The 14,689-nt window shown below is 36.5% G+C and overlaps 1 protein-coding gene across 3 annotated transcripts in view; it reads right to left on the bottom strand.

The window, feature by feature from the left end:
* Positions 1 to 14,689, bottom strand: part of mtus2a (microtubule associated tumor suppressor candidate 2a) — a 63,905-nt gene that overhangs the window by 8,170 nt on the left and 41,046 nt on the right. For all 3 annotated transcript variants that reach the window (XM_043251085.1, XM_043251084.1, XM_043251086.1), the window contains exons 5-7: positions 8,603 to 8,764; positions 3,687 to 3,785; positions 878 to 1,152 (exon numbers count right to left, since the gene is read on the bottom strand). In XM_043251085.1, coding sequence (XP_043107020.1) covers positions 878 to 1,152; positions 3,687 to 3,785; positions 8,603 to 8,764 — 536 coding nt within the window. The remainder of the gene's footprint in view (positions 1 to 877; positions 1,153 to 3,686; positions 3,786 to 8,602; positions 8,765 to 14,689) is intronic.

The raw sequence follows: 14,689 nt of genomic DNA, 5'->3' as shown, positions 1-14,689 counted from the left end.
TCTTGCACACGGTTACCTCATCCTTACATTCATGACTGATTAGATAAAGGCTGTTGTTTGTGTTTCGTTTTTGTTTTTTTGTTGTTGTTGTTGTGTGTTCAGTTTCTAGTGGTTGAGGTACACTGTATGTGTCAGTTCAAAGAGGAAGTATGTCAGTAAACGGTAGCGAATGCCTAGTGGTTGAGGCTTTGGCATGGAAACACAAACATCTCATGTAGTTGTGACATGTGAAGGCCGTAAAATCACTGTGCCCTTGAGCAAATTATTTGATCGCAGGGTTTGTACCGGAAGGGATGTGGATGTAGTTAGTGTACTGTGAATCATGTTGGATAGAACGTACTGCATCAGCTGAAAAACAACTTATTTTAAAAACAGCCTATTAGGGATGATTCATTTCAAAACAAAATAAAATAATAAAAAATAAAATAAAATAAAATAAATGTTTTATTTGACATGTTAATTTCTTAGTTCTGATCACATTTTTATGAATGATGAAAATAACAAGGTAGAATGTTTTTATTTATTATTTGAAAATGTGTAAAAAGTAGTAATAATGAATAAGTATGTGTGTATAATGATATAATGTAATATATTAAATATTAAAATAGAATAAAATAAAATAGAATGTAGAAGTAGGTGCCAATTCATAATATAATACAATATAATATGTGTTTATGATTGATAATAATAATAATAATAATAATAATGTAAATAAGTAAGTTAATATAATATAATATAATATAATACAATATAATATAATATAATATAATATAATATATGTTTTTATGACTTTGAAGAATAAAATACAATAGCTATTAAAATAACAAATGTGTATTTTGGCCAAACACATTTTTAGCTGACTGTGATCTTAAAATACCTTGAGGGAGAAGTGCTGAGTGCAGATCACAAAGACCTCCAGACTCATGTTGGTTTTCTTTAGCTCTGTCTGAAGAGTCTGTAGTTGCCTGGCCTGATCTTCACAGCGACCCTGCAAGAGCTGCATCTCTTCATGCCTCTCTACTTCCTCTCGCTCCTTTTCTTTCTTCTCCTCTTCTTCTTTTTTCTTCTCTGGGCCCGGAGAGCCGGTGCGAGGCAAAATCTGCACGCTTGAGCCTCGGACCGCCACTGTTGCCCTCTGTTGCCTCTGAAGGACTAATGAGGGAAACACGAGAGAAAAAGCACTAAAAAATCAATTTCATTAAACTCATCTCAGAACGGCCCTGTGTGAATAAAATGGCCTCTATAAAGCTAAGACACCCCAGGGAGTTCTGCCCGCTTAACAACCATGAAACAATTTACATAAAGCTTTACCATAATTTCTATACCTAACTGGATTACATGAATCCTCTATAAGTAAAGCAAAGGGACTATTCAACAGTGTTTTCATTGTAATGTAAAATGAGGTGTATGACCCAAAGCTAATGGAACAGTGGCTAAACAAACCATAACAAATCTTATATTATAAATAAAATAATGGAGGAACTGTTACACAATGCACGGATTACAAAGGATGTATAGATAAGTCAGTCAGTTGAAGCCCTCAGAGTAGTTACATAAAGACATTATCAATTATTATGCCTTGTAGATAAATGCATACTTGACAAGCTGCTAAAAAACTGGTATAGAAGTTGAGGATTTTACATTCATAAAGTATAAAATTGAACTGTATATCCTAATGTGCTTCAGGAGCAGCAAACCACCCAAATATCTAATGCTAAAGCTAATAGCTGCTAATGTTTTGTTCTGACTGCAGCTGTGCGTTAGCATTCATTCCATGATGAATTTTATAAACACATTGAGCCAGATGGAATGACAGGATGATTTATAGCTATCATTACTGTAGAAACCAATCTTCAGAAGAAAGATCTAAAGCTTTAAATATTCATTTTATTGCTGTCAAAATCTGTTATGCATGCGATTAATTTCTCAGTTTTATGGTGTGAAAAGGGCTAGGGAGCTAGGGTTAACCTCAGCGGACACTTAAAAATTTGTGTGAAAGCAACAGTGGGACAGGCCTCGGAGCTTTTTAATTGTTGTCCTCGGGACTGAGTGTGAAAGCAATTTGTTTGTTAATAGCTAGCAACTATTTTTTTTCAGTGGCCTTTAAAGTATTAGGTATTGAATTAATCTCTGTATACATCTTTGCAAGCTAAAGCTGTCCTATGTACATCGGAGAATGAATTAACCTTGATTAACCTTGATTAACAAAACAGCAACCATAAATATGCTCTTAAGCTTTATTTTCTATATCTAAAGCTTTAAATATTCATTTTTATTGGTGCTGTCAAAATCTGCGAGCTAATGCAGGCGATTAATTTCTCCAGTTTTATGGTGTGAAAAGGGCTAGGGAGCTAGGGTTAACCGTCCCACTCAAAACAGCTTCTTCTGTCAGCAGCGGACACTTAAAAAATTTGCAGCCAAATGACAGAATAAGGAACGAGAGAAAAAAAAGGAATGAATAACTGTTGTAGCTTTAAATGTGCTGTATGTACGTTTTTGACAATACCATGATATGTTTGGAGATATTTAAGACACATGCTAAGTTAGCATTGTTAGCAAAAACAATACTGCAGTCAATTATTCTCTTTTGAAATTGTGCATTCCAGGCCAGAATGTCAGTTTCTGTATTGGTTTGTGAAACCCACTCACTGACAGTTGTATTTTGTAACCCAAATGTATTTTGGCACCCTGGAAAACACAGCGTATGTAATTTCATTAATCACCACGTGCACGCATCTGTGTCTTCAATCCTACATATATATCTTTAGGGATTCATCTATATTTAATATAGAATTGATTGATTTGCAACTTTATTCAATTTCTGCATATTTTCTAATTGAAAGGCACATGTAAATATGACATTTATTATAATGGGTTTATGTGAAGATAGTTTTAACTTTATTTCGTCTAATAAATTGATAGCTCTTAATTATACTGTAATCAATCAAGGGATAATATTAGCAAACAATTTCTAAAAAAGTCTTTTTTTTTCCGCTTGCTGTAACAAAACCATACCGAACCATGATGTCAAAAGCGAGTTATGTAACAAACTGTCATATTTGTGTACCATTACACCCCTCATTGACAGCACTAATTTTTATTCATTAAAGTGACTCAAGACAATCCAGTCCACCACACACACACAAACAACCACCAGCCTCCTAGAGTGGCTTAATCTTTAGCCTGAGAATCAGTCTCTATGACAACTAAGGGAAAATTAGCTTTTTTCAGGTAGTAAGGTGGGCGAACTGATGTTACTGGATTCCCTGCTCATCAGAAAGACAACGACAACAAGAATGCTTTCTGGTGCACTCTGAAGCCTCCTAGCACTATATGTTTACATTTTTCAAGACAAAGCTTTAATGAGGGTTTTTAACCCCCAAAACCTATAATTTGCACCCTAGGATGGTAAAATGTCCGAGTGAATACAAAGTATTATTTCAATATTATTCAACATGACAACTGAACTGGGCCCCAGTGGTCACACTGATTACATCTTATAAGAAGTTCTCACTCATTCTATGTTTGTGCGTGTGTATGAAGAGAGAAATAAAGAAGGTTACAGTGGAGATATGAGCTTCAGATGAGTGTTATCCAACAGTGTGACATCGTCTAATGGAGAGCAGCAGGGGACAGCTATGCAAGGAAAGCAATATCTTGGGTTGATCTTTGTTCTGGTTGGTTACCTGGAGACTGTGGTTTAGGAGACACTACAGCGAGTCTCTTAGGGGAGGAGAGAGATGAACGGGTGCCGTCAGAACTCTTCTGGAATTCCTTACGGGATGCTGTGGGTAAAGAAAAGACATCGGTATGAGAGTTAATGGCCGTGCTCGGGGTATTACCTGAATTAAAGGATATTCGCTCAGGGAACACATACAGGGCACAGGGGCACAAATCCATGAATGCATTCACAACAGTAACCGCCACCTCCTTTTCCGTCTCTTTTCGTATCGCTCTCCTCTTCCACGGACTCATAATATGGTCTCAGCGGTCCGTGGATCGATTCCAATAAGAGGCAGCCAACCACAAAATAACGCAGCTGCTAGGGTCCGCTTGCCACACGGGCTGGATGATATGACATTCTGAGAGGCTGCAGGCATCCGTAGACCAGAGCATTATAAATATATGATATAAAAAATCATCATAATAAAAAAAATCTCACAAATCTCAGATCTGTGGTCAGAGCAGAACAATAGAAAAGAGAACAGTTCTAGAAAAACCCTGATGTACTATACATCATAATATAAAATATAGAAATTATACTATATTTAAAATCTTGCATATTTAAAAACTATTGCCTCAGAAAAATATAATTAAGGTTACTTACATTTTTCATAAATTAGCTTCTTAGTAAACTTGAATATCTTGAGAAAGTGAATTTTACAAGAATTTTACAAGATTTTACTATTATATATAAACATGCTATATATACAGTATATATATATATATATATATATATATATATATATATATATATATATATATATATATATATATATATATATATATATATATATGAATAATTGATCATAAGTGTCCTTAAGTAAATTATTATGTGTCAAAATTAAATGCATATATGCATAACTGTATGTGTATATATAAATGTGTGTATAAATTAATAATATATATAATATATACTTAAAATACATATACATTTCTATTTATCAATGAATCCTGAAAAAAAAGCATTGATCACTGGTATTTTATATACAATTGAATTTGAACTTAGTAAAAATATTTAAATTAAATTTTCAGTATCTCCCATATAAGACCCCACTGCCAAAGCATATTAAATTATTCAAAAACAAGAACTTATGGGTATTACCACTTTATGATCACTTAATGCAGCCTAATCTGGATGTTTATTTTATTTTTAGAGTAATTTGTTATGTTATGACAGAAAGTGCACTAACAGACGAAAAAGGTATAAATATTGTATACGTTCTCATGACAAATTAATTACTATATTATTATTTAGCCACCTTCAATATCAGCCGAACAGATAAGAAGACACACTGTGCCTGTGGGATTACAGGAAATGATTGAAGATGCTGCTGGGATCGGAGCTTGTTTCAAATCTCCCATCTCACAACAGAAGGGGGTGCGTATGTTTTTGGGGTTGCTGCTTTTGGCTTACTTTCACCCAACAGAGCACACACACACAAACATCACATTGCAACAGGGGTCCCAGGGCACCTAATTACTGCCAGCTCATTTCGACATGTAGCAGACAGCCGTAGACACCCCTCTAGAATCCCAATGGACTCCCTCCTCCCTAAGACCCCACTGTTTCTCCCCCTCCCATGCTGAGACAGCACCTACGGCTTCAAAAACACTGGTGCATCATGGGTGGGTGAAGATGTTCGACTCAAGTCTGGAGGTCTAAAGCCGCTGTGTTATGAATTCTGCTTCCTTAGATCCATGCAAGTAATACGGCAGCTGGACATGGCCTCTGAACCGTTTTTCAGCAGCAGGGTCTCATGAATTTTGTCATCGTTCACTACCTAGACAGCGTGCTAACCCTAGATCGGTAGTCCATGATAGGCCAGCTGCCCCTGGCAGCCGTTTTGTCCCTCCAGGGTGCAGGAGATTTTGTCAGGATGACAAAGAGGAGAGCAGCAGGCAGAGATATAGACTCTCAGAGCTGTGGTTAAGGATCGACAAATGTGGCATTAAAAATGGGACAGAACTGATAACAACACTAGAGAGGGGGACAGGTTCAAAGAAGAGAAGGATGAGGAGGAAAGAAGATAAACAGGGCATCTTAATGGCTTCATTATCCTTTAGGCAGGTGGAAAATGATTGGTTACACGGGCAGAGGCGGGCTCTGATTGGAGAGGCTCTTCTGTAATGTCACCAACATGCACAATGGTTCATCACTTGCTTTAATCGGATGATTGCTTCTTAATGATCGGCCTAATTGAGCCGAGATAAATAAGCGACTGCTTACTAGCAGAATTTCATACACTTGCTTTCAAAGTAATGAGAATTTACTACAAGAATTATGCTTTAAAGAAGATACGTTTAGCCAGGATGCAGTACAGCTAGAGTGATCCTTAACCTACAACAATCACATTTAAATAAATATCCACTACAACAGGTTTGCAATACTAAGTTTTTTTTTTCAACTTGGATGCAAATATGTAGCTAGCATACAAAATAAGAATTCACTTTTTGTACGGACTCCCAGTGTGCACTATAAAACATCTGGACGTCATCTAATATGTGATTCAATGAGAATGCGCTATAAATTCAACTAGTATACACTACAGGATGTATGCTTAAAATAACACTAATTTCACTACAGCTAGAGTAATCTTCAGCCAGTACTACAACAATCATGTTTAAACAAGTACGCACTACAGTATTCATTTCAACTAGCACACATTATATTTCAGTCTATAGACTTCAGAAAGTTCAACAAGTTGTGCTCCAATAAGTACGCACTACAATTTATTGTAGCTTCATAATTCAGGTAGAATTTAGCTCTTTTGACATACAGTAATACAGAAGTTGCATGCTTTCTCCAGTACCAGAACTAGTATGCATTAAGTAAATAGCTAGTATGCACTACAATTTGGCTTGCTTGTTTCATAGAGAATATTGTACACTTTCCCCAATGGCAGATACACATTACTATATTTTTACTATATTAGCTAGTATATGAAATGGACTTTTACAATAACTGGAACCGCAATACACTTCAACTGGTACACACTACTAAAAATGATCAGCTTCAAAAAATTCATAAGAACACAACAAGTATGAAATGAATCCAGCATTTATTGTGTATGTGCTAAAATACTATACTATTTTCAGCAGAAAACATTACAAATACTGTGATCTCCAGTATTACAATATGCATGTGTTTCAACAAGTACATACTATAAAAAAGTATACACTTCAGATAATATGAGCTATAAAAAGCGCGTGCTTCAATAAGTGTTCACGGCACACAAAGTAGACAAGCCTCTTTTCTTGTGCTGGTCTTAAAATGAATGAGTCTGGATGGCCTACTTCTTGAGAAAGGACGCATCTTCTCAAGGCAAAGTCTACATTTCAGTCTTGACTAAACATAGGCTGCGACGTCCCCTCAACAGGACTGCCCCGTTATTCACACACGCAGAGGAGATTAATGACTCTGTACAGGGCATGGACGGGGAGGTAGTGCTGTTTGCTTATGCCTGACAAGTACGCTTTCAGCTATGTGTCAGTGCATCAGTGGAGGTCTGCTTTCAAACTGAAGCCGCTGTCTAAGAATTCATCGTGACATTTCACAGGCCATTTCTGGCACTAGAGAAAGCATGCAACCTTTGTATTTTGGAGCACCAACTGAACTAGATTCAACTTGAATTATGAGGAAACAAGCAAACAAAATTGTAGTGCATACCAGTTGAAATTCTTATACTTATTTGAGTGCAACTTGCTAAATTGTAAACCTTCTGAAGTCTACACAGTGTTTACTAGCTGCAGTACACATCTGTTTAATGAAACAAAGACTTCTATTACTGCTAGTACCTGTTTAAGAACACACTGGTTGTACTACTTTTTGAAAGTCACTCTACAGTACATGTGCAATGTAATTTGAAACAATTGGAAGTCCTTTCTTATAGTGTACGCTAAGAAGTACATATTTGTGGAATGCAAACTAGCTAAAACAAATTTTTATAGAATTGCAAACCTATCAAAACAAAAGCTATTTGTAGTACTGGTTAAAAATCATTGTCATACAATATGTAATTAGTTTTGCCTATACTGTAGCATATTTCTTGTAGCTGAGTGCAACTTGTTGCGATATAAACTTTCTGAAGTCTATACAGTGTTTACTAGCTTAAGTGCATATCTGTGTAATGCTAGTTGAAACAAAGAATTCTAGTAGTGTACTCCTTTTGCAGTGTATACTTGATATAAAACATTTGTTTGTTGTAGTACAGGTTGAAGGGCACTCTAATTGTAACTATTCTTTTGAAATGAATAGTGTTTAGAGCATGCTCCGTAATGCATACTCGCTGAAATGCATCCTAAGATGATAGTTTTACACATATTATAATACATTATTTTTGAAGCACATACTGGCATACTAAGTCTATATGTGTGCATTCTTATAAGAAACAACACGTAATCTGAAACTACTATATTTGTAGCTCATTCTTACAGTCTATACTACAGTAGCTGAAGTAGCAGTAGTAATGCTAACATATTCCTTAGCTCATACTGGTTTGGTGTAGTGCTAAATATCACTTTTGTTGTACTGTACAAGACTTGTGCTTCATTCTGGTTGAATTTGATCTTATATAAACCATACTTCTTGTAATTAATATTCACTACAAAAATGTACTAAATGAATTTCATACTCATTATAATGCATTCTCACTGAACTAGCATACTAAGTACATATGTTTTGTGTATAGGTACTGAAACATCATTTTTAGTGCATACTAGCTGAAGTACGTACTTTTCTGAGAGCAAACTGTAATATAAACTGTTTAAACTCTATTCTTTCGCATTCTAATGTTGTTCATTTTGCTTGGAGCGTACTTCTTGTGGTGCATACTTGCTGAAGTGCACACTGGCAGAAGATGTGAAAGCTAGGTTCACTTACCCACGGGGGAGCTTCGAGGAGGGGGCAGCAGGGAGCGGCGTGTGGGTGCAGGGGTGTTGGGGGGTTGAGGGGTGCTACGGCACGGTGCTCTGGATCCGTCTCCAGGAGGGGACGTGGTGACGCGGTGAAGCGGTGGTGGCTCATCATTTACACTGTTGGGACCTGAAAATAACCCCAAAAGAGCCAAACTTCATTACCACAATTGCAGCACATCCTCACAAATCAATGCCATTTCGCTTGAAAGCGGACTTTTATGCGCGTAAGTTGAATTGCATTTAATTCATCGCGCATTACACAGCAGTCTAGACACTATATACCGCAGGTCATTGTCTTACTGTGAATGCTTAATCAGACTGGGCTCATCTAACACGGTTTCTATCCGGGTATATTATTCATCATGTGTGGTGGATGAGAATTCATCTAACTGTTCATTAACCCCACAACTGAACCCAGACCATCCGCTCATCCCACTCAGTCTTGATCAATAACCGCAGCCCGGCTCGATAAGACCAAACTCTGCTATAAAACGAGAACCGCTTGCCATGTAAAAGAAAAAAAAACAAGACATAGCATCTATTCAATGAGCCATAACTGATTTCACAAATCACACAGGTGCTTATATATAACGGGTCCTTTGAAAGGCTACTTCAGCTTACTTTTGGTAAGGTGACACCATTCTTGGGAGCCTGTATAGAACGCTACTCTGCTGCAGCTATCGCTCTGATTTACGAAGTGCTGAGAGAGGATTCCACGAACAGAAAAGAGCAGACAGATGCAGAATTGCTGACAGTACACTGTCATAAGTGCTTTTAAATACCATATTTTATAACTCCCATGTAACCCGAGGAGACATTTAGAGACAGCAGCCTACAACTGCCATTAATTCAAAGAGATTTTGTTAGCATGAAATATATAGCCTTTCCGTGTGGCATTAAACACGGTTACACTAACGGAATCACTTATTCTCATTTGTGGTAAGACTATACTGCGGTAAATGCAGTTTGAGGGCGATCTGATAAGGGTAAAGATCTGGGACGAAGTTTTGGCTGCAGAGATGGAGCTTCGGGAAACAGTAGGAAGTGCTATAGAGCCCTCCAGCTCTCACAGCAGGAGATGTTAAGGTGCAGAGCAGCTGTGAGACGCAGTTTGATTGGCTGCTGGGGAATAAAGCTCGCTGCTCATTGGTGGATTCTCTTCCAAATCTCTGTGAGAACCAGTTAACTGCCTGCATTGTGTGGAACTGGGTTAGTAGCACAGAGACTCAATCCTTAAGATTTTTTCCAGTTTCATCAGCACTCCGGATTTACATAATCACCCAAATGATGGGAGCATTATACTTGTGTGGGTTGGATCACATTGCTCACCTAAAATATCTTTATCGCCTGTAAAAAGCGTCACATTATATATGCATCACTTTCATGAACAAGACATAAAATTAGGTTTTAAATTTAATAATAAAATGTATGAATTAATTAAAATTAAAATATATAAAACATTTAAAACAATATAAAAACTTCATAGTCAGGTAGATGGATAGATAGATAATTTATCATGTCTGAATGTCTTTTCTTTTCTGAAAATGACCAGAAAACCGGTCTGTAACCCAAATACAGAAAACTTAATTACAAAATTCAGAAAAATTCGATAATGTTTTTTTTACTTGCATACAAAAATAAATAAATCTCAAAATAAAATGAATATGGTAATTTTTAAAAAATGTAATGAACAGGTTGCAAGATGTAACCTAAAGTAATAGTTTATATGTTCTTTAACCTCTTAAGACCAGAGAAAAAAAGTTGTCTTTTTTGATGTCTTTACATTGTTTAGAGCAATGTAAAAATTTAAAAAGCAAAAAAAAAATTGTGTAAAATGGTCTTCTCATTATATACAACGCATCTATAAACTAAACCTTTTGGTATTCCTGAATGTGCTCTTTACAGTACATCCAGACTAAAAATTGTGACATCCGAATTATATTTTGAGAAATTCACTAAAATATATTGCCCTCATATGAGGAAGCGGGGTCTTAAGAGGATAAAAAAATAATTATCTAAAATAGAATAAAATAAAACTAAATAAAACATAATCTCTCAGCAACTTTGGTAAGATGTCTGAGTTTGATAAATGCGGTCAGCAGTAAAACAAAGATTTTATTTAAATTCAGAAATTCAATATTCTCTGAATGTTTAAAATGCTGTCTGTGACATAAATAACTGTCAGTGCATTGTAGTGACACAGCATTACAGGATTTACATTCTGATTTACAACGCTAAGGGATTTAGCTTCTGTCTCTCTCTCTCTCTCCTTTACTGAACATTTCCATTCACACAGGCTTTCTCAACGACTTTCTGCATTCCGCACCCAACTATAATCTGCAGGTGCGCTTATGTCGTTACGCTTTTCTAGTTTTGACTAATATATTTTTAATTAAGGAAAATCTCAAATGAATTCGATTGAAATGTTTAGTTTAGCAAAAATACAACTGGCAAACATAGAATAAATGGACTAAGAACAAATGAGCCTTCCTTAAAAAAGAAATACAAGCTTTATGAAATAAAAAGCCCACACAAAGATTTAAGGCCCAGGAAATACAGTGAAGCAATTCACACATGCTGAATTTAAAATGCTGCTGACATTTGGATCATAATGAAGACAAATTCCCAGCCAACACGAGTAATAAAAATATACAATACAGTTTGAGCTGAATAATTTATCATACAATGCACCAGAAGAGAATGCAAAAATAATAGAAGACTAATTTAATGCAGTGCCGGTGTGGGAAAAAAAAAATTAGCTTGTGAGGCAGGCAGAACCAAACAATCAGCACTTCTTCTCTGGTCTTCTTCTGGCCAGTATGTAATGCGACAGGACAAGAAAGCAAAGAAAGTATTGTAGAAGAGATGGAGGAAAACATAATGTCGGTACTGAGGAGAGGATAGGAATGCATCCCACGTTGGGCGCCACTATTAGAGAAATAAATGATAGGCTGGGGAGGAGATAAAAGAAGGGCTAGTTGGGTAAATCACCGCTGACAAGACCACTAGAGAGAAAAGGAGAGAGAGACAGAAATAGAAGGTGAAAATAGGAGGCAGATGCAAGTAGAATGACAATATCTGGGAGGCAGGAGCTCACCTTAAGCGTGAGGATTGACATGGCTTAAAAAACGACGGAGGAAATGTTATGAGAGCAGATGTTATTCCAGCACAGAAGGTTATTTCCCATCTAGCAACATTTAGACGGCACAGAGAGAGAATCAGAATGAAAAATCAGGCCCGGTGAACACAGCGGTGACCCATTAAGAGACGGAGCTTGCGATGCATTATTAAGCACAGAGCATCAGAGGTGCTCCTGAGGATGTCTGGAAGTAAACATTATGCAAATCCAAGTCACAGCCACATGTCAGGACGCCTGCCACTTCAGTACTAATGCCATAAGGACCTGAGAAACACTGACTCACTGCTCAGCACTGCTTACACGGAGTGGACAGATGGGCCATAATAATAAAAAAATAAAAAAATAAATCATTTGAATAGTGTGCACTAAAACATTCAGAAATTATGCAACATGGACTAGGTTATGTTTTAGACTTACAGTAGTAGTACTAGCACAAAAAGTATTGTGCAGTAGGGCTTATAGTCAGGGCTTGAATTGAGGGGGGATGGGAACCCCCTGGTCGAAAAAATGACAAAAAGTAAAACCACCATCCCCCCCTACCATCCCATTTGGGTTAAAAAAAAATGTGTATTATGTAAAACTTACCATGTACTTAAAATGTTAACATTTTCTAGTTATGTTAATTCGCAAATTAAATGTGCGCAAACACAAATGTGCTATTCATTTTATACAATAGTGCAGAGCAACACAGTGTTCTGTTCCTTGAACGAATCTGTTTTTGAAAGAATCGAGTGATCCAGTGATTCACTGATTCACTGATTCAACCGTCCATTTAGATGAAAGACCTCCCTGTGTCCCAATGTGTATAGCCTATTATCCACCTTCCCTAAGTATTCAAAACTACTTAGGAAGTAGTATTTCACATAGAATTGAGGATGGCTAGTATGAACATTGGGAAGCTGACACGTTTGTTTCTTATTGAATCATTATCATTACATATACATTCAGCAAAATAATCTTTATTCATCATTATTGCTTAATTTCAGGCTCCAGAAGATCGTTATTTTAATATGTTCTAATAGTTCTTTTTAACCTTTAAAAAAATACAATAGTATCATTATAAGGTAGTGTGCACTAGATAGTGTATTACAAAACTGGTACATTATAGTACTAATTTTGTATTAAAGTACTGAAGTATTGAAAAAAAAATACAAAACTCTAATAGTAATATACAAAATGTAGTGTGCACTAGTTACTATAGTGTGTATTAGCAAGTGTAGTATTAAATTAAATATAGTGTGCACTAGATAATGTACTACATATACTAGTACACTGGATAGTGTGCACAAAGGAAATTGCATTGTTATTTAGCATAATACAGTAGTAAATCTCAAAGTGGTAATACAAAAAAAATGAAGGGACAATAGTATTCAATCTTTTTCAGGCTGGTCGGCATTTTGATTTCAATAATCTGTACAACAAAAGGTCGCAAAGACTATCTAACTAGGTAGTGTGCACTAAACTAAAGTAGATATAGAACCAAACAGCCTTGCAGCAGTCTGAGAAACACACTCTCTCTTGCTCTCTCTTTGGGAGGCTTAAGAGGGATAACGGAAACGGAAGCTAGCTGAAACAGAGAACTGGAGACGGCTTGGGATTTTGCAAAAGAAAAGCTTGGTCTGACTCTTCATCCACAGAAAAATCCTATAAAAGCTTTCAGGGAAATAGACAGAACGGGATTAAAACGTGAGGTAATCAGAACAACATGATCAGGCTCCTATAAGGTTAGCAAAAAGGAGCGAGAAGGTCAGCGCTAACGCTATTGTGCTAACTCAGGAAAGCGTACTAACATTCAAAATCATCACGGTGTGATATTAATATTTAAAATACTTAGCAGCTAGTTCTAGGCCACAGGCATCAAAATCTGACCTATCTGAGCTTTACAAGGCACATCTGCGTAATGTGAAAGCAGGAGGATACAGACAGCCCTTATGGGTAAAAATAGAGAAAAAGTTCATTAGCATCTCTCTGCGCAGCGGGATCAACCAGAGCTCAGCGGTTTGGAGAGAGTGTGAGTCAGCAGACTGCCCAATGTGAAATATAACAGTCAGAGAGATGCAGGATTTAAAACACTCTCACTCAACATACCAATGAGAGACGCTACGAACCTTTTAGCGAAGCGGTGTATACTTGTTCCTGAGCGTGTATGTTTGCTGTGGTGTGTTTGTGTGAGGAACCATCTGTTCTCAGCAGTGTTGCATGAGTCAGAGATGGGCTGGAGAGAAGGCATCTGTGCTCATCGCACCTACCCCTTCTTCACCTCTCCTCACTTCCTGCTCCCACTTCTCTTCCATGTGTTTTCCTTTCAGACTACACTATGCAGTGTGCACTAGATAGTGAGTACAAAGTGGCACAATAGGTAATTTTCGTTTTTTAATTGGACACTGTGCAGTATTAAATTATGATATGTGCATTACGCTTGTGCTAAGTAATATGTGAGATTATAAATAATGTAAAGTGCATTAAAATTGTATGCAAATGGTGCTTGGATACTATACTTTTATAGTTTTTCTAAAGCATTGCTGGTTCTAATCTCTAACACTGACCTACTGCTGCTGCTGTTTTGAATGAAAATGATTATAAAATCGCATTCTGTAATACAAATAAAGGTGAAATAAAATAATATATATATATATTAGGTAAAAAAAATAACTGATATAAATGAGTGAATGGCTGAAAATACATAAACTATTTATTTATTCTAGTTAACTGTATAATCATGGATAGTATAAGTATGCAAACTGAGATGGAGCCAATATTAAGCAGTGTGCAAAGATGAGCATATTGCACATGCAGCATTCTACAGAATCACTACAATTCATATTCTACCTCAAAACTGGTATACAAGGTAGTGCCCTAATAATTATCACATGACGTAGACCTACTGCACACAATGCACTGTAGGGATTCTAT

The sequence above is a fragment of the Puntigrus tetrazona genome, chromosome 10, assembly GCF_018831695.1.
Source record: "Puntigrus tetrazona isolate hp1 chromosome 10, ASM1883169v1, whole genome shotgun sequence".
In the NCBI taxonomy this organism is placed as follows: Eukaryota; Metazoa; Chordata; class Actinopteri; order Cypriniformes; family Cyprinidae; genus Puntigrus; species Puntigrus tetrazona.
This window is presented reverse-complemented; position numbering and strand designations above follow the sequence as displayed.